The sequence below is a fragment of the Bombina bombina genome, chromosome 6 (genome assembly GCF_027579735.1).
Source record: "Bombina bombina isolate aBomBom1 chromosome 6, aBomBom1.pri, whole genome shotgun sequence".
NCBI classification, from domain to species: domain Eukaryota; kingdom Metazoa; phylum Chordata; class Amphibia; order Anura; family Bombinatoridae; genus Bombina; species Bombina bombina.
The window spans coordinates 1,031,785,872-1,031,810,694 of record NC_069504.1 but is presented as its reverse complement, the minus strand read 5'-3'; the positions used below and the strand labels follow the sequence as shown (position 1 = coordinate 1,031,810,694).

The 24,823-nt window shown below is 42.6% G+C and overlaps 1 protein-coding gene across 1 annotated transcript; it reads right to left on the bottom strand.

The window, feature by feature from the left end:
- Window positions 1-15,779: 15,779 nt before the first annotated feature.
- On the bottom strand, window positions 15,780-18,929 carry LOC128664865 (uncharacterized). The gene is given in 2 exon segments (XM_053719664.1): window positions 15,780-17,384; window positions 17,387-18,929. Coding segments are annotated over 2 exon segments (3,135 nt in total). The 3' UTR covers window positions 15,780-15,792.
- Window positions 18,930-24,823: the final 5,894 nt, after the last annotated feature.

The window sequence follows — 24,823 nt, the reverse complement described above, 5'->3', positions numbered from 1 at the left end:
CAGCCGGATCATGGACCTCTTCAGCCCCCCGCTTGGGCTTGGATCAGGACATCGGAGGAGCTCTTCAGGATGGATCGGTGAACCTGGTATGGTGAAGATAAGGTAGGAAGATCTTCAGGGGCTTAGTGTTAGGTTTATTTAAGGGGGGTTTGGGTTAGATTAGGGGTATGTGGGTGGTGGGTTGTAATGTTTGGCGGGGGGGGGTATTGTATGTTTTTTTTTACAGGCAAAAGAGCTGAACTTCTTGGGGCATGCCCCGCAAAGGGCCCTGTTCAGGGCTGGTAAGGTAAAGAGCTTTGAACTTTAGTAATTTAGAATAGGGTAGGGCATTTTGTTATTTTGGGGGGCTTTGTTATTTTATTAGGGGGCTTAGAGTAGGTGTAATTAGTTTAAAATTGTTGTAATATTTTTCTTATGTTTGTAAATATTTTTTTATTTTTTGTAACTTAGTTCTTTTTTATTTTTTTGTACTTTAGTTAGTTTATTTCATTGTAGTTATTTGTAGGAATTGTATTTAATTTATTTATTGATAGTGTAGTGTAATTATTTTAACTATTTTTGCTATTAAATAGTTCTTAACTATTTAATAGCTATTGTACCTGGTTAAAATAAATACAAAGTTACCTGTAAAATAAATATTAATCCTAAAATAGCTATAATATAATTATAATTTATATTGTAGCTATATTAGGATTTATTTTACAGGTAAGTATTTAGCTTTAAATAGGAATAATTTATTTAAGAAGAGTTAATTAATTTCGTTAGATTTAAATTATATTTAACTTAGGGGGGTGTTAGTGTTAGGGCTAGACTTAGCTTTAGGGGTTAATACATTTATTAGAATAGCGGTGAGCTCCGGTCGGCAGATTAGGGGTTAATGTTTGAAGTTAGGTGTCGGCGATGTTAGGGAGGGCAGATTAGGGGTTAATACTATTTATTATAAGGTTAGTGAGGCGGATTAGGGGTTAATAACTTTATTATAATAGCGGTGCGGTCCGGTCGGCAGATTAGGGGTTAATTATTGTAGGTAGCTGGCGGCGACGTTGTGGGGGGCAGGTTAGGGGTTAATAAATATAATACAGGGGTCGGCGGTGTTAGGGGCAGCAGATTAGGGGTACATAAGTATAACGTAGGTGGCGGTCGGCAGATTAGGGGTTAAAAAAATGTAATCGTGTGTCGAGTGGCGATGTGGGGGGACCTCGGTTTAGGGGTACATAGGTAGTTTATGGGTGTTAGTGTAATTTAGAGCACAGTAGTTAAGAGCTTTATGAACCGGCGTTAGCCCAGAAAGCTCTTAACTACTGACTTTTTTCTGCGGCTGGAGTTTTGTCGTTAGATTTCTAACGCTCACTTCAGACACGACTCTAAATACCGGAATTAGAAAGATCCCATTGAAAAGATAGGATACACAATTTACGTAAGGGGATATGCGGTATGGAAAAGTCGCGGCTGAAAAGTGAGCGTTAGACCCTTTTTTGAGTGACTCCAAATACCGGCGGTAGCCTAAAACCAGCGTTAGGAGCCTCTAACGCTGGTTTTCACGGCTACCGCCAAACTCCAAATCTAGGCCATAATTATTAAATTTATATTATAATCTTGAAGTGTTTCATGTAAAATGCAGAAGGAAGTTTAAATATTGTACTTCTGTGTTTTACCCATGCAGTTTACATTGCACATGCGAAACTAATTGTTCCTATAGAGACAAAATGTGTGATTAAAGGGACAATCAAAATTGAAATGTGCAAGAGTTTATTTCAATTTCGAATATAATACATTTTTGTAATACATTTGTATTAGCAAAAATCTTTCTAGTAAAACTATAACTGTTTCAGCAATATATGCACATATGCTATGTGTGCTCCATGCCTTAAGAGATTTAGCAATGGCTTGTATGGCCCAAATTGAGTAATCACTAACACAATGTTCTCATGCACATTTAAATTTTGACAATGTTTTTGTATATTTCTATTGATTTTCATTAGATAAGTTTAATAACACATATTAAACATTCTATATATGTTTCCAAAAATAAACATTTAGGAATTATTTTCAGTTTAATCACAATTGAAAAATGAATAAGAAGGTACTTTTCTAAATACATTACTTACTGCTACTTTAGAATTATTGATGCAAAACTGCTACCATATAGTATTCCATACACTTGCACACATCTAAACCTACTTCGGTATGCTCTTCAACAAAAGATATTAAAAGAAATAACATTTTATAAAGTCCCTTTAATGCTTGGGAGATCTTTGGAGCATGCAGGGATGCTTTTCATATAGAAAGTCTTATAAGAAGGGCATTAGTTGAGTCTTAAAGGTCTACAGATGTAACTGGATATAAGCTTGCTATTCAGAAATGTTTATTCTTGTTGAAGATATATTTTCAGGCACTCTTTTAATAGCTTTGTAAATTAGACTTTAGATTTAGTATTATCCCAAGCAATAGATCATGCTATAGTGAGAAGAATTATTGCATCTGCATAATAATAAAAAAAATCAAGGAAATGGGAGGCATACTGAAGATCTAAACTTCACTTTCAAACAGGCTAACATAATTTCTGATTATTGCTTCCTTTAATACCCTGACTGAAGGAAAAAAAAAACACTTTTACTGGCACCTGTGAAGTCACAACTCCCTTAACCAATTTATTCCACTTACTACCACTAGATGGCAGGCAAGAAAGACAAAATAAATAAAAAAATAAAATCTACTATTGGGCTCATCTCTCCATTCAAAAAAAACTATCCACTTAGATTAACCCCTCAAGGACCGGGCATTTAAGACTAAGGGGCCTATCTATCAAGTTCCGAATGGAGCTTGATGCCCCGTGTTTCTGGCAAGCCTGCAGTCTCGCCAGAAACAGCAGATATGAAGCAGCGGTCACAAAGACTGCTGCTCCATAACCTGTCCGCCTGCTCTGAGCAGGCGGACAGACATCGCCGGAAATCAACCCGATCGAGTACGATCGGGTTGACTGACACCCCCCTGCTGGCGGCCGCAAGTCAGCAGGGGGCGGCGTTGCATCAGCAGCTCTTGTGAGCTGCTGGTGCAATGTTAAATGCGGAGAGCGTATTGCTCTTCGCATTTAGCAAGGTCTTGTGGACCTGATCCGCACTGTTGGATCAGGTCCGCAAGAACTTTAATAAATAGGGGCCTAAGACTTTCCCTAAAGACACCATGTTCTTTTTTACTTACCTATCAAAACTATATATATATTTAGTAGACAACCCAAAGTATTGATCTAGGCCCATTTTGGTATTTCATGCCACCATTTCACCTCCAAATGTGATCAAATAAAAAAAACTTTAACTTTTTCACAAACTTTAGGTTTTTCACTGAGATTATTTATAAACAGCTTGTGCAATCATGGCACAAATGAATGGAAAAGCTTCTCTGTGATCTGTTCAGAAATAGCAGACATACGTGGCTTTGCAGTTGCTTTTTGGTAATTGCAGCTGTGCACCACACTTGTATTATTCCCAGCAGTGACGGGGTTAATTAGGTTGTTTGTAAGGTTAATTTTAGCTTTAGTGTAGAGGTTAGCCTCCCACCTGACACTTCCCACCCACTAATCCCTCCCTGATCCCTCTAAAACAGCTCTCCTCACCCCCCCCCCCCCCCACACACACACACACGCACACACACTGGTCACCCCTATCTTAAGTACTTGCAGACAGTCTGCCAGTATGCAGTTTTAGGCCTTTTTTATTTTATTTTTTATTATTTATTATTATTATTTTCTTCAGTGTAGGATTACCCCCTTACCTTCCCACCTCCCAAAAGCTCTCTAACCCTCCCGCCTCTAACTAGTTTTTGCCATCTTAGGTACTTGCAGCAGTCTCCCAGTATCCAGTTATGTAGCCAACTTTTTTTTAATTAAATAATTATTTTTTAAAAAACGTTTTTTTTTCTGTAGTGTAGCTGCCCCCACTCATTACCCTCCCCTTCCCAGATCAATTTCCCACCCTCTAATTCCCCCTCCACTATAGTAGCCCCCTCTCCCTCCTCCCCCCATGCTGCTCTAAGCATTTTTTTTATGTAGCATAGTGGTCCCACCCGCACCCACCCCCTCCAGCGATAGGCCGCCCACCCACTTCCCTCCTAACCCTCCCACACCACCAACAATCGGCACTACCACAGCCTTGATGCAATTCTTTTTATGTGCACACTTTCTGAGGCACCAGCTCCTACTGAGCATGTGCAAGAATTCACAGACTATACGTATATGCATTTTATGATTGGCTGATGGCTGTCACATGTTGCAGTGGGAGGAAAAATAGAACTAACTTTAACCTCTGTCATAATAAAATATGCATATTTTTTTACTATTATTAAGCATTTACTGATTCTGCTAGTCTACTGTGGTCTTTAAAATTTTAACTACGCAAGATAGGTGCCTCAGAGGGGTGTTTTCACTTATCATCTCTTAACCAACAGCTGTAGCTAATTTTTGCCTTTTATGATCTAGTAACTGTAGCTAAAACCTCCATTTAAAGTGAAAGTAAATCCTAGCGTTTTACAAACGCTAGGATTGACTATATTGAAACAAATAAAGTATAAGATATTTCATGTAGAAAGCTCCTTTATTTGTTTCAATCCATCGCTGTTTTTAGCTGCTACAACAGCCCACGGCTAAAAAATTTTTTGCTAAGAGGTGAAAACGTCACCTCTTAGCAAAAAGATTTTTTAGCCGTGGGCTGCTGTAGCAGCTAAAAACGGCAATTGATTGAAACAAATAAAGGAGCTTTCTACATGAAGTATCTTATACATCATTGTGACGGATTCCCCGGCTACCCCGACTGGGTAGATCCGCCAAACGGGTCCTGCTTCCTCCCTGCCGACTGCAGCTATGTAGCTGGCAAGTGACCACAGCCTGTAGCCACCCCTGATGCCCGACAGCACCAGTACTCAGGGTCCTCCTTCCTTTGCCTGGAACAGGCTGCCATGTAGCCCAGGAAAGTGATTTCTATGTAGCCCAGGAAAGTGATTTTAGCTGGAGCTCACCCAAATAATTAGACAGACTAGCCTTCAGGTGAACAAGAACTGACTTTATTGTAAAACATACACTCCTTTTATACACACAGCTCATCTTGATAACACAAAGGACAATCCCACAATTTTCCCGCCATTCCCGCCCCTCCAGACAGCCTGGCACCTCCATAGGAGCCACAGTCTCACATAATCTCAATACCTAGGGGTGGCGGTTTTGGGTGATCCCGGTGGAGCTGCGGCACTTCCAGGTTGTCATTTTAAAGCTCTAGGTCCCCATATGCCACAATCCAAATTCAGCATGATTAATTTCTGGGGACCGGAGTTACAGTCCGTTGAAGTTATGGGAATAGGGGTGTCCAAAACTCCCAGTTCCCAAAGGAGCTCCCCTCCGGTAATTCCCCCACCTCTTGTTCTCCCTAGGGGCTACTAATCCCCAAAAGACCGGAGCTCTGGGGAACATGGTTGCTGGAGCGACGAGGGGTAAATTTAGTGGGTGTCCTGCTGTCCTGTGGCCGACCAGGAGTTCCAGGAGCCTGGCCAGCCTGAGAGGGGTTAGGTGGGTGTCCATTGTGAGGTGGCCGACTGGGAGTTCCAGGAGCCCGGCCAGCCTAGGAGGGTTTTCCCTGTCATAAGCCAACTCTTCTCTGAACACAAAACAAGCCAACACAAAGCAAACAAACAGTCTCCAGAGATGGTGGTTGCTCTGAGGAGCCCAAAACCACTGAGAAACAACAGGGGTGAGGTTGTAGGGGGGTGGGGGGTAGCCTTAGCCGTCTGATATCCATGACATCTCCCTCCCTCCAGTTCAGCAGACCCGGCTAGACCCTTAACGGGTTGGCCTGGGTCTGTCCGACTGTGGCCCTCAATTTCTCGGTTGCTGAGAGAGGTTATCCCATCTCTCCTGAGCTTGGGGCACCCTGGGGGGTTCCTGCTGGCATTTATACCCTGCACCCTGGGCGCAGGGATAGTCACATAATGCAAAGTCCCAAACAAGTTTGCTAAGGCCGGCTCCCAAACAATTGCTGTTCCACAAGTTCCAGTGTCCTTAAGTTCCATGGCCAAACTGTCTCCCTCTGTGACACTCTGTTGAGCACCGGCTGACCCACCCACAAACAAAGCCAGTACCGGTTTCCTGGCTGTATACCCACCCCAGACTGTAGGTGGAGGTTGCTCCTTGGTGGGGCAGGCAAGACTCGGGTGCCCAAACTGGTGGCACCAAATGCAGGGTCGGGTATCCAACAAAGCCACTGCCGGTTTCCCGGCTGTTGGTGGAAGTTGCTCCTTGGTGGGGCAAACAAAACTCGGGTGCCCAAACTTGTGGCACCAACTGCATGAGCGGGTACCCCCCTGGCCTGCCCCCTGTGAGATATACTCCAGGACAATAAAAGGGTATAGACCCTGCCAAGCTACTGAGGGGAGAAACTGTCTGTCTCTTCTCCCGAGAAGGAGATCTACTGCTGGGGAGGGAGGACTGCTACCTCCGCTCCATGGGAAACTGTGCTGCCGCTGGGGAGAGAGACCGACTGTCTCCTCTCCCAAAAAGGGGTTCTGTTTACAGGGAGGGAGGACGACTACCTCCGCTCCCAGGGGATGGCTCTGCCGCTGGGGAGAGAGACCGATTGTCTCCTCTCCCAGCTCCTGGCTCTGCCGCTGGGGAGAGAGACCGACTGTCTCCTCTCCTAGGAAGGGTTTCTGTTTACGGGGAGGGAGGTCGACTACCTCCGCTCCCAGGGAATGGCTCTGCCGCTGGGGAGAGAGACCGACTGTCTCCTCTCCCGGGAAGGGGATCTGTTTACGGGGAGGGAGGTCAACTACCTCCACTCCCAGGGAATGGCTCTGCCGCTGGGGAGGGAGACCAACTGTCTCCTCTCCCGGGAAGGGGTTCTGCTGCTTCGGAGAGTTATTGACATCCATCCCTCCCTGCAAGGGGTTCTCTGTAAGGGGAGGTAGGACGACTTCCTCCTCTCCCTGGTTTTCTGGAGCTGTTACAGGTGCTGGGCAGAGGCCAGCGGCTCTCTGCCCTGTGGCCAGCGTTTCTGCTGGGGTGGCTCCCTTGTCCAAGTCTATAAGCTCGGGGCCAGGCTGCTGATCTGTATCTAGCAGCTCGTCATCTCTTATGCTCTGTTGCCACTCATCTGAGGCCAACCTCCATGATTCCCAGAGTGCTGCACCACAGCTCCATGCAGACTCCGTGGCATGCTGCAGAACTCGGTCTAGCAGCCTCTTGTATGCCTTTTCCAGTTCCCATTCTTGGACAATAAGCGATACCATATTGGATACCAGCCAGGGTACCCCCGAGAGATCCAACATCTGCTCTCGGGAGAGGTAAATGTTCGTTGCTCTCAGTTTCGCCCCGCTCCCAAATTCTGGATCTTCTGTCAACTTTTCCAATAGTAACCCAGGGCCGCCAAAGCCAAAACCCTCTGTGGGGGAGCAATCCTCCAGCCATGGCCGTGCTTGCATAGCGAGCCATCGGAGGTCCCGGTAGCCATCCTCCACCCACATCTCTGCCCGTACCAGTCAATATAGATCCGATAGCCATTCCTCTATGGGCTGCTCTCCCAGGAAAAGCACTCGCAAGTCCCACCGGACCCAGTACCTTTCATCATCTGTGGGGAGGACCTTTCCATCACAATCTTTTTCTTGTTGAAGCCTCTCCCTCCATAGTTGCCGGCGGACAATGCTCCTGCAGCTCAGCTGGTCCAGTGCAGAACCAGGATTGTCCAGCTGGGTCAGTGCCTCCTGTACTCTCCTTAGGTACTCGGCTTCCATAGTTACCAGCTACAGTGGCCCTTCTCTGTCAGCAGGAATCGTGTGGAAGAAGCAGATCCCACCGCTGCTAGCCAATGTGACGGATTCCCCAGCTACCCCGACTAGGTAGCTCCACAAAACGGGTCCTGCTTCCTCCCTGCCGACTGCAGCTATGTAGCTGGCAATTGACCACAGCCTGTAGCCACCCCTGATGCTCGACAGCACCAGTACTCAGGGTCCCACCATGTGGCAGACTCCAGCTACCCCAACTGAGTAGCTCTGCCAGAGGGTCCTTCCTTTGCCTGGATAACACAAAGGACAATTAGACTTGAAAAACAAAAAGAAGCGGTGCTACGGGATAAACTTAAAAGTCCAAAATTACTTTATTGGTTTGTACCACAGCATGGAACAAATAAAACAAACACTTGCAAGTGCAAATTAAGAGCTTGACGCGTTTCGGCTTACGCCGTCATCAGAAGCTTAAATTCTTAATCATCCATCTATCCTTATAAAGGCTCTACTTCTTACTGATTCGTTAAACAGATGTATTACATCACCAGATGATTAACACAGTAATTAACCTCTTACAAACTGTTCTTACATGTACAAAAAACCTCCTATGCTAGTGTGTTCATTACCTGAAAGTCTAAATGCTTATGTTTATACATATGAACTTATGTGCTTTATATCAATATTGAATTTATATTGTATCCTTTTAGTTTGTATTATGCTCAAGCATGAGCTCGGATAACATACTTGGTTTATTGAGCATATCCACATATGTACTTAAGTGTTATATATCTCTATTAAGTTCTTACTGTATTCATTACATTTGCTTTCTTACTTAAATAAGCTCTAGCAACAAACTTAGTTTATTCTCCCATAAACCTTTGTTTTTACGCTATATAAACCACTAGTTAAAAGAGATAGTCTTAATTTTATTTCTATATTGTTTATATACAGAAACTCTTTACCTCCATACATTAATTAGATCTGCTTCAGTATTGAAACCTAATGGAAGGCGAGTTTGCATTGAAAATATCCAAAATGCCTCTCTTTTGGACAAAAGCAAATCTATATTTCCACCCCTCTCTTTTGGGCTCACTTTTTCTATTACTTGCCACCTAAAGGTCTTAACGTTTTCGTTATGATATGTTATAAAGTGTGCTGCTAATGCGGAACATGGGGTTGCGGTAGAGATGTCATTTAAATGCTCTCTAATGCGCTCTCTCACCTCCCTGGTGGTCATGCCCACGTACTGCATCTTACATTCTGTGCATTGTGCCATGTAAATAACATATTTAGATCTACAGTTTGTACAACTTGTGGCCTCATAAACACGTTGTGTTGTGCAAGATTGAAATCGTTTGGATACAACTGTGTGCCCACATGCTTTGCAATTAGGGTTGTGACATTTAAAGTGTCCCTTGCATGTTAACCAACTGCTTTGTCCTGCTTTCTTCTGATTGACTACACTAGGAGATAGATAATTACCAAGAGTGCGGTTCCGTTTAGACACAAAACAACAGCCTTTCTTGACAGTTTCGTATAAAACATTGTCTCCTTTTAGAATTGGAAAATGTTTTTCCACTATTTTTACAATTCTGCCATACTGGTTGCTATATTTTGTTATAAAGGTGGGCATATCTTTATTGTGTTCCCTTCTAGGTTTATTTTTATCCAATAAGAGCTCCCTTCTATCTAAACCTTCCGATTGTACTATAGCTTTATCTATTACTTCACTCTTGTAACCCCTCTCCAAAAAGCGTTGCTTTAATTTTAGACATTCTACTCTATATGTACTATCTTCTGAGCAGTTTCTCCTCAGTCTTATGCATTCTCCTTTAATTATTCCAAACCCAGTATATTTGGGATGGAGGCTCCTGGCATGGAGGATAGCATTTGACTGTAGTGGCTTGCGATACAATTCACTCTTAATTCCCTTCTTCTCTACATCACCTTTCAAAACCACATCTAAAAATGGGATTTCGTCTGTCGCTACTGTATATGTAAATTTTAAGCCAACATCGTTGGCATTAAGGTATTGGATGAATCCTTCTACCTCCATCACTGAACCTCGCCAGATGAAAATCAAATCATCTATAAAGCGATGGTAGAAAAGGATGTGGTCTTTGTAAGGGTTACTATCTCCATAAACGTGGAACAGCTCCCACCAACCCATAAATAGGTTGGCATAGGAGGGGCAAACTTGGCCCCCATAGCTGTTCCACGCTTCTGGAGATAGTAACCCCCATCAAACTGAAAATAATTGTGGTTCAACAAAAATTGTGTCACTCTAATGACGCAATCCTTTAAGGGTTCGTCATAGTTGGGGTAGCTGGCAGACTCCAGCTACCCCAACTGAGTAGCTCTGCCAGAGGGTCCTTCCTTTGCCTGGATAACACAAAGGACAATCCCACAATTTTCCCGCCATTCTCCTCCAGACAGCCCGGCACCTCCATAGGAGCCACAGTCTCACATAATCCCAATACCTAGGGGTGGTGGTTTCGGGTGATCCCGGTGGAGCAGCGGCACTTCCAGGGTGTCATTTTAAAGCTCTCGATCCCCATATGCCACAGTCCAAAAATCAGCATGATTCGTTTCTGGGGACCAGAGTTACAGTCCGTTGAAGTTATGGGGATAGGGGTGTCCAAAACTCCCAGTTCCCAAAGGAGCTCCTCTCCGGTAATTCCCCCACCTCTTGTCCTCCCTAGGGGCTACTAAACCCCAAAAGAGCGGAGCTCTGGGGAACATGGTTGCTGGAGCGATGAGGGGTAAAGTTAGCAGGTGTCCTGCTGTCCTGTGGCCGACCGGGAGTTCCAGGAGCCTAGCCAGCCTGAGAGGGGTTAGGTGGGACCCTGAGTATTAAGGTTGGAAAATTCTGATTGGCTGATGGAATCAGCCAATCAGATTTAAGTTCAATCCGATTGGCTGATCCAATCAGCCAATCAGATTGAGCTCGCATTCTATTGGCTGATCAGAAATAGAATGCGAGCTCAATCCGATTGGCTGATTCCATCAGCCAATCAGAATTTTCCTACCTTAATTCCGATTGGCTGATAGAATCCTATCAGCCAATTGGAATTTGAGGGACGCCTTCTTGGATGACGTCATTTAAAGGAACCGTCATTCGTCGGGAAGTCGTCGGCCAGGATGGATGTTCTGCGTCGGCGGGATGAAGATGGATCCGGAAGAAAGAAGATTGAAGATGCCGCTTGATAGAAGCCGGATGATGGATCTCTTCAGCCCCCGCTTGGATCAAGACTTCAGCCGGATGATGGACCTCTTCAGCCCGATGATGGACCTCTTCAGCCGGATGATGGACCTCTTCAGCCGGATGATGGACCTCTTCAGCCCGATGATGGACCTCTTCAGCCCCCGCTTGGGCTTGGATGAAGATTTCGGAGCCTCTTCTGGACGGATCGGTGATACCCGGCGTGGTGAAGATAAGGTAGGGAGATCTTCAGGGGCTTAGTGTTAGGTTTATTTAAGGGGGGTTTGGGTTAGATTAGGGGTATGTGGGTGGTGGGTTGTAATGTTGGGGGGGGTATTGTATGTTGTTTTACAGGCAAAAGAGCAGAATTCTTTGGGGCATGCCCCGCAAAAGGCCCTTTTAAGGGCTGGTAAGGTAAAAGAGCTTTTCTATTTTTATTTTAGAATAGGGTAGGGCATTTTTTTATTTTGGGGGGCTTTGTTATTTTATTAGGGGGCTTAGAGTAGGTGTAATTAGCTTAAAATTGTTGTAATATTTTTATAATGTTTGTAAATAATTTTTTATTTTTTGTAACTTAGTTCTTTTTTTATTTTTTGTACTTTAGTTAGTTTATTTAATTGTATTTATTTGTATGTAATTAATTTATTTATAGTGTAGTATTAGGTTTAATTGTAGATAATTGTAGGTATTTAATTTAATTAATTTATTGATAGTGTAGTGTTAGGTTTAATTGTAACTTAGGTTAGGATTTATTTTACAGGTAATTTTGTAATTATTTTAACTAGGTAGCTATTAAATAGTTATTAACTATTTAATAGCTATTGTACCTGGTTAAAATAAATACAAAGTTACCTGTAAAATAAATATAAATCCTAAAATAGCTACAATATAATTATTATTTATATTGTAGCTATATTAAGGTTTATTTTACAGGTAAGTATTTAGCTTTAAATAGGAATAATTTATTTAATAAGAAATAATTTATTTTGTTAGATAAAAATTATATTTAACTTAGGGGGGTGTTAGTGTTAGGGTTAGACTTAGCTTTAGGGGTTAATAAATTTATTAGAGTAGCAGTGAGGTCCGGTCGGCAGATTAGGGGTTAATACTTGAAGTTAGGTGTCGGTGATGTTAGGGAGGGCAGATTAGGGGTTAATACTATTTATTATAGGGTTATTGAAGCGGGAGTGAGGCGGATTAGGGGTTAATAACTTTATTATAGTAGCGGTGAGGTCCGGTCGGCAGATTAGGGGTTAATAATTGTAGGTAGGTGGCGGCGACGTTGGGGGCGGCAGATTAGGGGTTAATAAATATAATATAGGGGTCGGCGGTGTTAGGGGCAGCAGATTAGGGGTACATAGGGATAACGTAGGTTGCGGTGGTGTGCGGTCGGCAGATTAGGGGTTAAAAAAAATTAATACGGTGGCGGCGATGTGGGGGGGGCCTCGGTTTAGGGGTGCTGTTATGTGATTCTTTTTTCAGGATATGATGTTATCATATATCACTTTTCAGCAAGGAAATGACTGACACATTACACAGGTTTTCACAATCTTATAATAACAATGATGGTTTATTTTGCAACATAATCATGGAAACAAAATACCACAAACCACTATTCATACTTATAACAGTCTATGCAGTTGCAATACTCATATAATCATCTATGCAGCTTTTAGTTGCCTGCGCAACGACTGATAACAATCTTATGTTGTATTACCACTAAAACAAGTCTAGCTAGTTTTATACAAACAAATTAATACATCACCGTGATCTCTGGTTGCATCATCCTATCCTGCCGCTTCTGGGGCGCAATGGGAGGGGACATCTGGGCAATCTTTGGACCAGGAGAAAAACAGGCGATCAACGGGAAAAAACAACACTGAAGATGCGTCCATCCACAGGTCCCAAAAATACACTCAAATACACACACCACAAATACACAGACACTCGGACACTCAGACTCTCAGACTCTCAGACTCTGACTCTCAGACTCTCAGACTGCCCAAAGGTACCCCTCTTTTATACTGTTCACTTGTGTAACAGTTTTGGCGCAACTCCACAGATCCTGAGACATCTCCCTCTGAGGTTGGCTATGGCCCAAGACATCTGGCCAGTCTGTCTTAGCCTCAACCAAGCTTATCAGGGCATGCCCAGGTACTATCTCTGATGTATTACTAAACTGCGATGCCGTCATCTTTAGTTTCAAACAAACATGTTTTTCTGCTTAACATTATATATCTGATTATGTGGTCTTATGCAGTTACTTCTGTCAAATACATCAATAATAGTTTTAACAATCTTTCCATAGATATAATTAATAGCTAAACATCATAATGGCTTTATTACTTAGCCTATTGCAATTGATATTACTTAGCCTATTGCAATTAATAATCATTCATCGTTTAACAATATTACTAGGCATTAGCCCCTATACCAATGTGTTATCAAGATGTTCCTGAATGTCAGTAAGTGACCCCTGCCAAGGTTGCACCCTTGTTCTGTCTGGGTTTTGACTTCTTATCATTAGCCTCCATCGGTTGTTTACCACTTGTAGCATGACTTAGCGAAATTCACTGTCATCTACTTGAAGTTAATTAATGTCTTTTACTCTGTTAAAGGCACACTCTCTTAAAGGCAAAGTCACACAAGTTAGTGCAAGTGTCTTATGCTTTCACTCTCTTAAAGGCAAAGTCACACAAGTTTAAGCAAGTGTTATATGAGCAATTACTGCAACCACTTTCCTTACATTCCACCCCTTGGTCATGTGACACCTTGCTTGTTTCTAAACACATACCTTAATAATTAAAACACTCAAGTAATATTGTCTTTTGGTTTAAAACACATCCTACCTAATGTATTACAGAAACATCCAAACATTTTTACTATAATGAATATCCCACACAAGCAAGCCAGACTTATTAATAGCCATTTAACTATAGTTTTGCCTAAGCTTCCAAGCCATCCCCCCAGTCCAAAAGTCCAGTCAAAGTCTTTAAGCCATTTGCTAAACGAATCATCATGTACCTCACGTATGTGCTTTTGCACTTCTTCTAGTCTGTGTAGGTCATGTTTGATTTTACCTGTATTGTCTTCTATGTACACACAGCATTGCTGGTGGATTCTTTGGCAAACTCCTCCTTCTGCAGCTAGGAGGTAGTCTAGAGCCATTCTATTCTGTAATGCCACCATCCTAATTTGTTCCTGTTCCAATGCTAAAAGCTTTATTGCATCCCCAGTTACGTTAAAAGCTTCATCTACTAAATCAGCTAGCGTGTTTAATCTAGTGAGGGCTGTAGCAGCCCCATAATGAGGGACAAATGTTGCAAGCAGGCGCATACCTTCACTAATTTTAACTCCATTGTGTATTTTGTCCAGGTCAAGGTATCTTCGTGTTCTATGCAATATAGGTGGTGGAAGCGTGGTGGTTATGTTAAAAGCAGGGAATATATATCCTAAAAAGCATGGGCCATAATGGGTGCAAGGTATTACCTTTACTGCCCACCTCCCACACAACCAATAATATCCCACTGTGTTACCTGCTAGTGTTTCCCTATTGAGTTGGTACCAGTCTTTAATAAGGTCTCTGGGCTCACCAAACTTAGTCTTCCATTTCTCATGGGCATATGTCAAATATGAGAAGTCATAGAATTTCAGTTTAATGTTGAATACCCCTGTCCTATTGTTAACTAGCCGTCCTATGTTATACATTAACATTATCATGTCAGGTAGCTGGGTTAGGTTATTAGTACTATATATATCCCCATCTAGATTTTGAAACATAATAGCACCTGTAGTCACATTATTAGCTAGATGCAACTTATCCAGCAAGTCATCCCTACCTGGTGTGTTAAGACCTGTAAAATTCCACACAGTCTTATTCCCAATCATATCGGCAAGCATACTCATGGTTAAAGGGACACCTAAATAAGGGTAACCCCTAGTCTGCCCGTGAGGCACAAACCCACATACCCAACATGGTCCCTGAACATTTGTCACATTAAACACATCTTTGGCAGTTTTTACAAAGGTATTATCAAGTTCCCATGAGGAGGCATGCAGGGAGCCTAAATGGCGCCGTGCATGGTCCCTTTTTCCCTTGTGTCGGTTGTTTAATAATTTCCCATCCATTAAAGGTCTCCTGATATACATTAAAAGAGGTTCAGATGACTCTTTTCCTGTATATTTACACACATATGTCAGTCCCTCTGGTTCCCCATCAGTGTATGATATGTTTAACATTAAAGCACGAACCTGTGTATCAATGGATGTTTTACAACCTAAAATGCGTTCCTGAATCCCCACTGTTAGTTTTGGGGAAGTAGAAGGCATACTGGGATTTTCACAAATCAACCCAACCCCTTCTTGCAGTTCAAATATTAAGTTCTCATCCTGTAAAACAATTGTCCAGCTCTCATCCTCCTTAGACTCCTTACAGTCTTCCCTGGTCACTGCAGCAGAACAAAAATCTTTAGTTACACAATGTACAGTGGAGGAAGGGATGTCACAGGTAATTGTCTCTTCTTCTGATAGTTCAAATACCACCCTTTCCCGCTTGGTAAGGAACATCCAACTTCCATATTCATTTTTGGTCAAACAGGTTACGTCGTCATCAAAGGTAAATGGGATGGAGCAGGATGCCCATGTTGTGCAATACGGAACGGTCATGCTTCCCTCATAGAAGGTGTGATAGCTGGCACCGGACACCTCACGTTTCATCCTCTGGCTCATCAGTGCTTGGCTTACGCATGCGGCCAAAAGAAGTCCCAACAGAGCACCGGTTACAATAGCAGCCATGCCAACAAGAATCTAGGAAGGAAACATACTTCAAATTAATTCCGTAAATAGCACTTGCCCGCAGGCACATGCAGCCAATCATTGCTCCCTTGCTTTACCACAATTACCACATTGTCATCTCCCTTAGCTATCACCTCTGCAGGCACGGGGGGGCCCTTTTCTTGTTTCAACCAGACCTCAGCCCCTATGCCCACCCTTCCCCTAGTTTCTGCAGTTTCCTGTTCCGCTATCTCACTGTTGCAGGTGGGAGTAACTATAAGCTTTGCTACTACTCCTAATGCTGACCTGTCTCCCTGTTCCTTTCCTCTATTGAGGAGGGTGAGCTTCACTTCCTCAGTTCTTCCAGGGTCTAGCGTTTTCTCCACTATGCTAATACCTCTGACTATGAGAGAGGGCATTGGAACTATGAAACCCACATGTTTGTCAGGTATTTGGACCCCTATCCCTGTTGATATGGTTTGGGAGCTCTCAGGGGATATTGTTACCTGGTCCTGGATGGTCAAGTATATCCCGCCACTAGGAGGGAGCAATTTATCTGGCGCTAAACCCCCAGGGCTAGTTTCCCAACACGTTACCACAACATGTTGATCTCGACACTCAGTGTACTCCTGTCTGCTTATCATCCTAGACAGTGGGGTCTCATTATCTGTAATAGGACAGTTATTTAAAACATTAATTGCTTCCTCAAGATGGTCCCTCCACTTCTGCAAGGTACCATCCCCTAGCTTCTTTAACTGCTGCTTTAGCAAACCATTCATTCGCTCACTTAATCCTGCTGCTTGGGGATAATAGGGTATATGGTATATCCATTGTATGTACCTTTCTGCACTATATCCCTGTACCATGTGTCCTGTAAAATGAGTACCATTATCACTCTGTATCTGCAATGGAGTGCCATAGAATTTTGTGATTAATTCTAGGGTCTTAATGGTGTTTATCTGAGTTGCTTGCTCACATGGGTGGGCTATGAGGTAGCCTGAGTACGTGTCCACAGCCGTGCACACGTACTGGCAGCCTTTGCTGGAGGGAAGAGGTCCTATGAAATCTATCTGCCAGATCTGGCCTGGCAGCTTGCCTCTTTTGATATGTCCTTCCACCATGCCAGGAATCTGTCGCTTCCTGACATGCTGACATACAGGACAATTTGCTATCTCTGTTTTTATTACTTCCATAGATAGCTTGATACCCCTTTGCAATGCCCACCTATGAGTCGCTCTCTCTCCAAGGTGTCCACTTTTTTGGTGGGCCCACTGGGCCACACCCTTATTGTCAGCCTCCTCATCCACATCCTCACTTTCCACAGTGGAGACTTTGGCTGCCTCATCTGCAATAGACTTGAACAGCCGTTCTAGTGAATCCTGATTTGTGTGGGCATCTACATGGTAAATAGTCACTGTCTTTTCCTTAACCAATCTGCTGAGTTCCTGCCATATCTGCTTCCCCCACACCTCCTTTGAGTATATCTGGTAGTCTTTTCGTTCCCAGGTGGGGAGCCAGGTGGCTAGCCCATTTGCCACTGACCATGAGTCGGTGTATACGTGGCATTCGCCCTGTTCACAGGCTATGGCCTGATGGACAGCAACTAACTCAGCGTATTGGCTACTTTCATTTTTCCCAGCATCTGTTTGGTCACAGGATTGTAGGCTACTGCTTTCCAACTCCTCTGTGAACCCACATATTTTGCTGATCCGTCAGTGAACCAAGCATGGGCTTGCTGTTCTTCTGACAGTTGATCATATGGCACACCCCATTTTACTAGAGACTCCTCTGTTGGTGTCTCCTGAATGGGGGCTGTCCCCTGGAGGGGTTGCTCAGCAACCTTTTCATGCAGTGCGGCAACCCCTTTGGGACCTGTCTTTGCCCTGTTCTGTATATACCATTTCCATTTTATGATGCTTGATTCCTGAGCATGTCCAATCTTATGGGTCTTAGGACTGCCCATTACCCAGTTCATTATGGGAATCTCAGGCCTCAAGAATACATCATGCCCTAACGTTAGCTCCTCTGTTTCCACTAAAGCCCAGTAGCAAGCACATAACTGGCGCTCAAAGGGCGTGTATCAGTCACCTGCCTCAGGCAATTTCCTAGTCCAGAAACCAAGGGGGACTTTCCCTCTCCCTTGTTTCTGCCAAAGGCTCCAATTAGCATGTTCCTTGTGGACAGACACATTTAAATCTATTGGCCCTTCCTTTACTGGCCACAGATCCATCGCCATTTGGATGGCCTGTTTTGCAGTTTCAAAAGCCAACTCCTCCTTAGACCCCCACTCAAAGCTATACTTTTTCCTGGTAACCTTGTAGATGGGGGCTAGTATTTGGCTCAGGTGGGGTATATGCTGCCGCCAAAAGCCAAATAACCCAATGAAGCGCTGGGCTTCCTTTTTGGTTTTAGGGGATGTAAATTCCACTATTTTCTGCTTGGCTTTAGGGGTTATTTCCCTACGGCCATTTGTCCACTGTATACCCAGGAATCGTACTGAGGTTCCTGGCCCTTGTATTTTGGCAGGGTTGATTTCCCACCCCTTCTTCTTTAAGTGGGTTATCACCTGTTCTAACACTTGTTGCACTACTTGCTCATCAGGTCCCTGTATCATTATATCATCTATATAATGTGTGACCTGCACGTTGGGGGGCAGAGTAACTTCCTCCATGTGTTCTGCCACAATCCTGTGGCAGATTGTGGGGCTATGGACATAGCCCGTTGGGAGGCGCGTGAACGTGAATTGCCGTCCCTGCCAGGTGTATGCGAATTGCTCTTGGCACTGCTCCTCTATAGGTATTGTATAGAAGGCATTTGCCAGGTCAATGACCGCATACATATTTCCAGGGTGACGCTGTATATTTTCTATCAGCGTAACCATATCGGGTACTGCTGCCGTTAATGGGGGAGTATTACTATTTAACTCCCTATAATCCACAGTCATATGCCAGGTCCCATCACTTTTCTTGACCGGCCAAATGGGATTATTCCAAGATGTGGTGATAGGTCTCACCACCCCTGCAGCTATTAGATCTTTGATAGTGTCACCTATCTCTTTATGCCCTCCCGGTATTCGGTATTGTCGAATGTATACCCTCTTCAAGGCCACTGGGACCTGTATGGGGGGCATCAACAATTTTCCTACAGTAACGGTTTTGATGGACACATAAGGCCTTACCTCAAAGCTGTACATTCCATCCTCTAACCGCAATGTTTCTCCCTTTAGCACATCAATGCCAATTATGTACTCTGGGATGGGTACGATTAAAACAGAACATCGCCGTTTAGGAAGATGCCCTATCTTTAAATCTACCCATGCTTTTGTTGCCTCTATAGTTTTCCCTCCCAGCCCGGTAATTATTGTCTTTTTCCCCTTGAATGCCCGCGGATTTCCCTGTATCAGTGTGGCCTCCGCTCCCGTATCAATCAAAGCCCGCTAACATTGTACATTATTTTTGCTCCAGTGGATCTCTAGTTCCACATGGGGGCGATGATCAAAATAGGCGGCCCTGATACTGGGAGTTTGACCTGATTCCTATGGGTTCTGGAAGAATTCTTTCAGATCACCCAAAGATAGCACATCCAACTCAGGTCCTTGGGCCTCTGGGGTGTTAGCCGGGGCCATGGGGACCTGATTCTCTCTCATCCCTCCCTGGTAACCATATCCCAGAGGCAAAGGCAATCTAGGATATAACCGGGTCTTAGTTGCTGCTTCTTTACTATCTTTTTTTATACTTTCCAACTGATCACATATCAGCTGCAGTATCTCCTTGGTCTCTTAGCTTTCCCCTGTGGTAGGCCTTTGTATATCATCTAGCGTGGGGGCAGAAGGGGCGACTGTGGTACCTGTTATGAGGTCACCGGACTTTCCCTTTTGCACATTTATCCTTTTGCCCACATGCTGTTGATATAACTTCCATATTTCCTTAGTTTCTATCCCATCTATTTGTTCCTTCTTTACCCCTGCTTTGAGGAGTTCTGTGAACATCTCTTTCCTTGACAGTCGGGGAGGAGCATTGGCTCTAGGAGGGGGCGGCCCACTGCCTTTATCAGGCTTTACTGGGGCATCCCATTCCCCTAGCTCCCCTATTTGTCTTATTGCATCCATTACCTCATAAATGGGATTCCCTGTCTGATTTATCAGTAACATCATGATTACTGACTTGTATGCTCGGGGAGCCCCACGTATCAAATAGTTTCTCATGGCATTGGTTAGTAGCTCGCGATATGGGGCATACAGGTGTCCATTATATATCGCATGCTTCATAGCCAATTCCTTTAATAATTGGATGGCCTCCTTAATGGAATGCCATGTTCTATCCTCAGTGGGCCAATCCCCTTCTGTGGGATATTTGTCCCTGGCACCGTATGCACACTGAACCAACAATGATGCCTGCGTCAACATACCATCAGCGGCCAGGCCAGGTCCAATTCGCAGGACCTGTTTTATGGCATGATCGCTAGTGATCTGTATGAATTTCATGGCATCCTGACTATCTAATGTCACGTTATGACCTCCTACATCCGCACGAGCCAAGTTATGAGGTCCTCTCCCGGTTTCTGTTGATACTGCCGTATTATGTCTAACACCTCTTGCTGCGTGTAATCCTCTACTGTGTCTACTCTTTCTGCACCCTCAGGCCCATGATAAACCTTACGCCGTGTAACAGGGTGAGCTGTCACCCTGTGAGGGTCCCTATCATCCCACTCCTCTCTAGGATCACTACTATCCCAAATATTACCGTCCCACCTTTCAGGGTCCCAATTAGCCCCGCTTTGTAATACTGATTGTAACTTACCTTTGCTCAACCTACCACCCTTCCGCTTTACTTTGGCCCTGGCTACCTTAACCACAGCCTGTTGAGCTACATCTTCATAACACTGGCTCTTTTTTAATAGCAATTTATTCTGACTCTGCAGGCACACCGTCTGCTCTACAGCTTCCTCTAACTGCTCGTGTGTCTTTCTGTATGCCTGTAATAACACCCATAATTTCTTATGTAACCTTTCTGTGTCTGAATTTGTCTTAACTTTTACATTCTGTAATCTATTCAACACTTCACAAGGTTCTATTTTGTCAAAAAATTCAGCGTTATCTGGGAGGTCAGTCCCAGACAAGACTTCCCCTGCTAATTCCTGATATGGGGTCCCCTCCCAAGCCCCAATATTTTGAGGCCGTGAAGGGGGAACCGTTTGTGCTTTCTTCCTAAACATTTTCATAATACCTTAAATTATTGCTGACATCAATCAATAAATTCACAGTAACAATAACAATATACGTTAATATGTATATACCTGTGCAATATCAATTAATTTCATTCCAAGGTGACAATCGTGACTATGTCCATGAAATATCTGTTTATTTACACAGCTTTCATGGCTCATTTGAGGAATTAACAATTCAATTCTAACTAATCCAGAAACATATATATTTATACTCCTGACCGTGCAAGATACAACTATATATTTTTCTGGCTTATTATTTTATCTACAAAGGGGTTTCACTTTCGCTCGGAGCTGCGTCTATCAGCTCTGCACATTCAGTAAGAAAAACTGTCAGTTTCTTTGCTCAAGTGATAAACAATTATGTATCCTGCCGACTACGCCAATAATGTTATGTGATTATTTTTTCAGGATATGATGTTATTATATATCACTTTTCAGCAAGGAAATGACTGACACATTACACAGGTTTTCACAATCTTATAATAACAATGATGGTTTATTTTGCAACATAATCATGTAAACAAAATACCACAAACCACTATTCATACTTATAACAGTCTATGCAGTTGCAATACTCATATAATCATCTATGCAGCTTTTAGTTACATCCAGTTGCCTGCGCAACGACTGATAACAATCTTATGTTGTATTACCACTAAAACAAGTCTAGCTAGTTTTATACAAACAAATTAATACATCACCGTGATCTCTGGTTGCATCATCCTATCCTGCCGCTTCTGGGGCGCAATGGGAGGGGACATCTGGGCAATCTTTGGACCAGGAGAAAAACAGGCGATCAGCGGTAAAAAACAACACTGAAGATGCGTCCATCCACAGGTCCCAAAAATACACTCAAATACACACACCACAAATACACAGACACTCGGACACTCAGACTCTCAGACTCTCAGACTCTGACTCTCAGACTCTCAGACTGCCCAAAGGTACCCCTCTTTTATACTGTTCACTTGTGTAACAGTTTTGGCGCAACTCCACAGATCCTGAGACCGCTCCCTCTGAGGTTGGCTATGGCCCAAGACATCTGGCCAGTCTGTCTTAGCCTCAACCAAGCTTATCAGGGCATGCCCAGGTACTATCTCTGACGTATTACTAAACTGCGATGCCGTCATCTTTAGTTTCAAACAAACATGTTTTTCTGCTTAACATTATATATCTGATTATGTGGTCTTATGCAGTTACTTCTGTCAAATACATCAATAATAGTTTTAACAATCTTTCCATAGATATAATTAATAGCTAAACATCATAATGGCTTTATTACTTAGCCTATTGCAATTGATATTACTTAGCCTATTGCAATTAATAATAATTCATCGTTTAACAATATTACTAGGCATTAGCCCCTATACCAATGTGTTATCAAGATGTTCCTGAATGTCAGTAAGTGACCCCTGCCAAGGTTGCACCCTTGTTCTGTCTGGGTTTTGACTTCTTATCATCAGCCTCCATCGGTTGTTTACCACTTGTAGCATGACTTAGCGAAATTCACTGTCATCTACTTGAAGTTAATTAATGTCTTTTACTCTGTTAAAGGCACACTCTCTTAAAGGCAAAGTCACACAAGTTAGTGCAAGTGTCTTATGCTTTCACTCTCTTAAAGGCAAAGTCACACAAGTTTAAGCAAGTGTTATATGAGCAATTACTGCAACCACTTTCCTTACAGGTGCATAGGTAGTTTATGGGTGTTAGTGTACTTTAGAGCACAGTAGTTAAGAGCTTTATGAACCGGCGTTAGCCCAGAAAGCTCTTAACTCCTGGCTTTTTGCTGCGGCTGGAGTCTTGTAGTTAGATTTCTAACGCTCACTTCAGCCAAGACTCTAAATACCGGCGTAAGAAAGATACCATTCAAAAGATAGGATACGCAAATGGCGTAGGGGGATCTGCAGTATGGAAAAGTCGCGGCTGTAAAGTGAGCGTTAGACCCTTTCCTGACTGACTCTAAATACCAGCGGGCGGCCAAAACCAGCGTTAGGAGCCCCTAACGCTGGTTTTGACGGCTAACGCAGAACTCTAAATCTAGGCGTTTATCTCTTAGTTGTTCTAAAAATATCAATTTCTTCAGTTTCCAATTATGAATTATTTTTGAGTTTATTGCAGGTACAAAATTGGGATTCCCGACTATTGTTAGATACTTTGACCACCTAGGATTGATTTGTAATATTTTTGCTAGTTTATGCCAAGCCAGGATCACGTTTTTAATAGTATTTAATTTCTTAACTTTTTCTGCAGATTTTCTTTACAATGTACTAGGGCCTTAAGAGAGTATCGGTTGACTATCTGTTCTTCCAGTCCTGTTACCACGTAATAATCTGTCTCTGTTAACCATTCTAATGCAAATTTCCCCATACATACTAAATTATAAATTTCCACGTCTGGGAAGGCCATACCTCCTTCCTTTCTTAACAGTCATATTTTGTAAAGCAAGAACCTTGCGTTTTTTCCCCCATAGAAATTCAAAGCACTTTTGTTTAAACGTTATGAGATCCTTGCGTTTGATAAAGATAGGTACATTTTGTAATAGGTACAAAAGCTTGGGAAATATCACCATTTTGATTAAGTTAATTTTACCAGTCAAGGATAGAGGAAATTTAGCCCAGTTTGCAAGATCTTTAAAGATTTTTGTCCATATTTGGGGATAATTTAGTGCATACCACTTATCTGGGTCTCTAGCTAGGACAATGCCTACATATTTGAGTTTTTCATTTGCTCCTTTAAAAGGGGGATTCATATAGCTATCTTTCTTTTTGTGAATCCAAAAGATCTCAGATTTATTAATATTTACTTTATAACCTGAAAACATGCTAAATTTTTCCAAAGCCTGTATTAAAATAGGGATGTTTCTCTTAGTATCCTTTATAAAAACCAGCAGATCATCTGCATGTAAAAGCAGAGTGATTCTCCATTTCCCTAGCCAGATACCCTCAATTTCTTTTCTCAGATAAATAGCAAGTGGTTCAATGGCTAGATTAAATAAATAAGGGGGCAATGGACACCCTTGCCTAGTTCCCCTCTGTAGTAGAAAATGAGGTGTATTGTTACCATTAATTACAATATTAGCCTATAGATCAACTGTACCAATCTGAGGAAAGAACCTGTCATTCCAAATTTTTCGATTGTTGTAAATAAATGATCCCAAGTAATGATATCAAAAGCTTTTTCTGCGTCTATTGATGTAATCGCCATATCAGCTTTTTCCCTGCCGCTTTCTCTTTTAGCTTGATTCCAATAATAATCTATCATTAGTTGTAATTTCCTCAGATTGGTAGTCAAGCTTCTATTAGACATGAAGCCCACTTGGTCCCTATGTATCAATGGTCCCATTACTTTCTTTAGTCTTTGTGCAATGACACTCGTGAATATTTTGTAGTCATTGTTTAACAACGAGATGGGTCTGTATGAGCTTATCTCCTCTGGATCCTTATCTTTTTTTAATATTAGCAAGATTGTTGATGTTGTAAAATATTTAGACTGCATCTTATTTTTAATATATAAAGTATTAAAAAGTCCTTCTAATGTTGGGGTTATTTCCTCACCTATTAATTTGTATAATTCTATTGGAATCTGGTCAGGACCCAGTGCTTTATTAAGTGCCATTATTTTTATTGCTTTCTTTCTTTCTTCCTGTGTTATAGGGCTATTTAGATCTTCCAGACCTTCTTTGTCTATTTTAGGTAGTCTGATCTTTTCCCAAAAATAATATTTTGCTTCCTGGCTAATACTATCTTCTGTATAGATTTTTTTTAAATAGTCAAATATATGATTACTTATTTAATTAATATTAACCAATCTCTCACGTCCCGCTTTGATTGCTTCTATACATTGTCTTTTCTTCTTAAATTT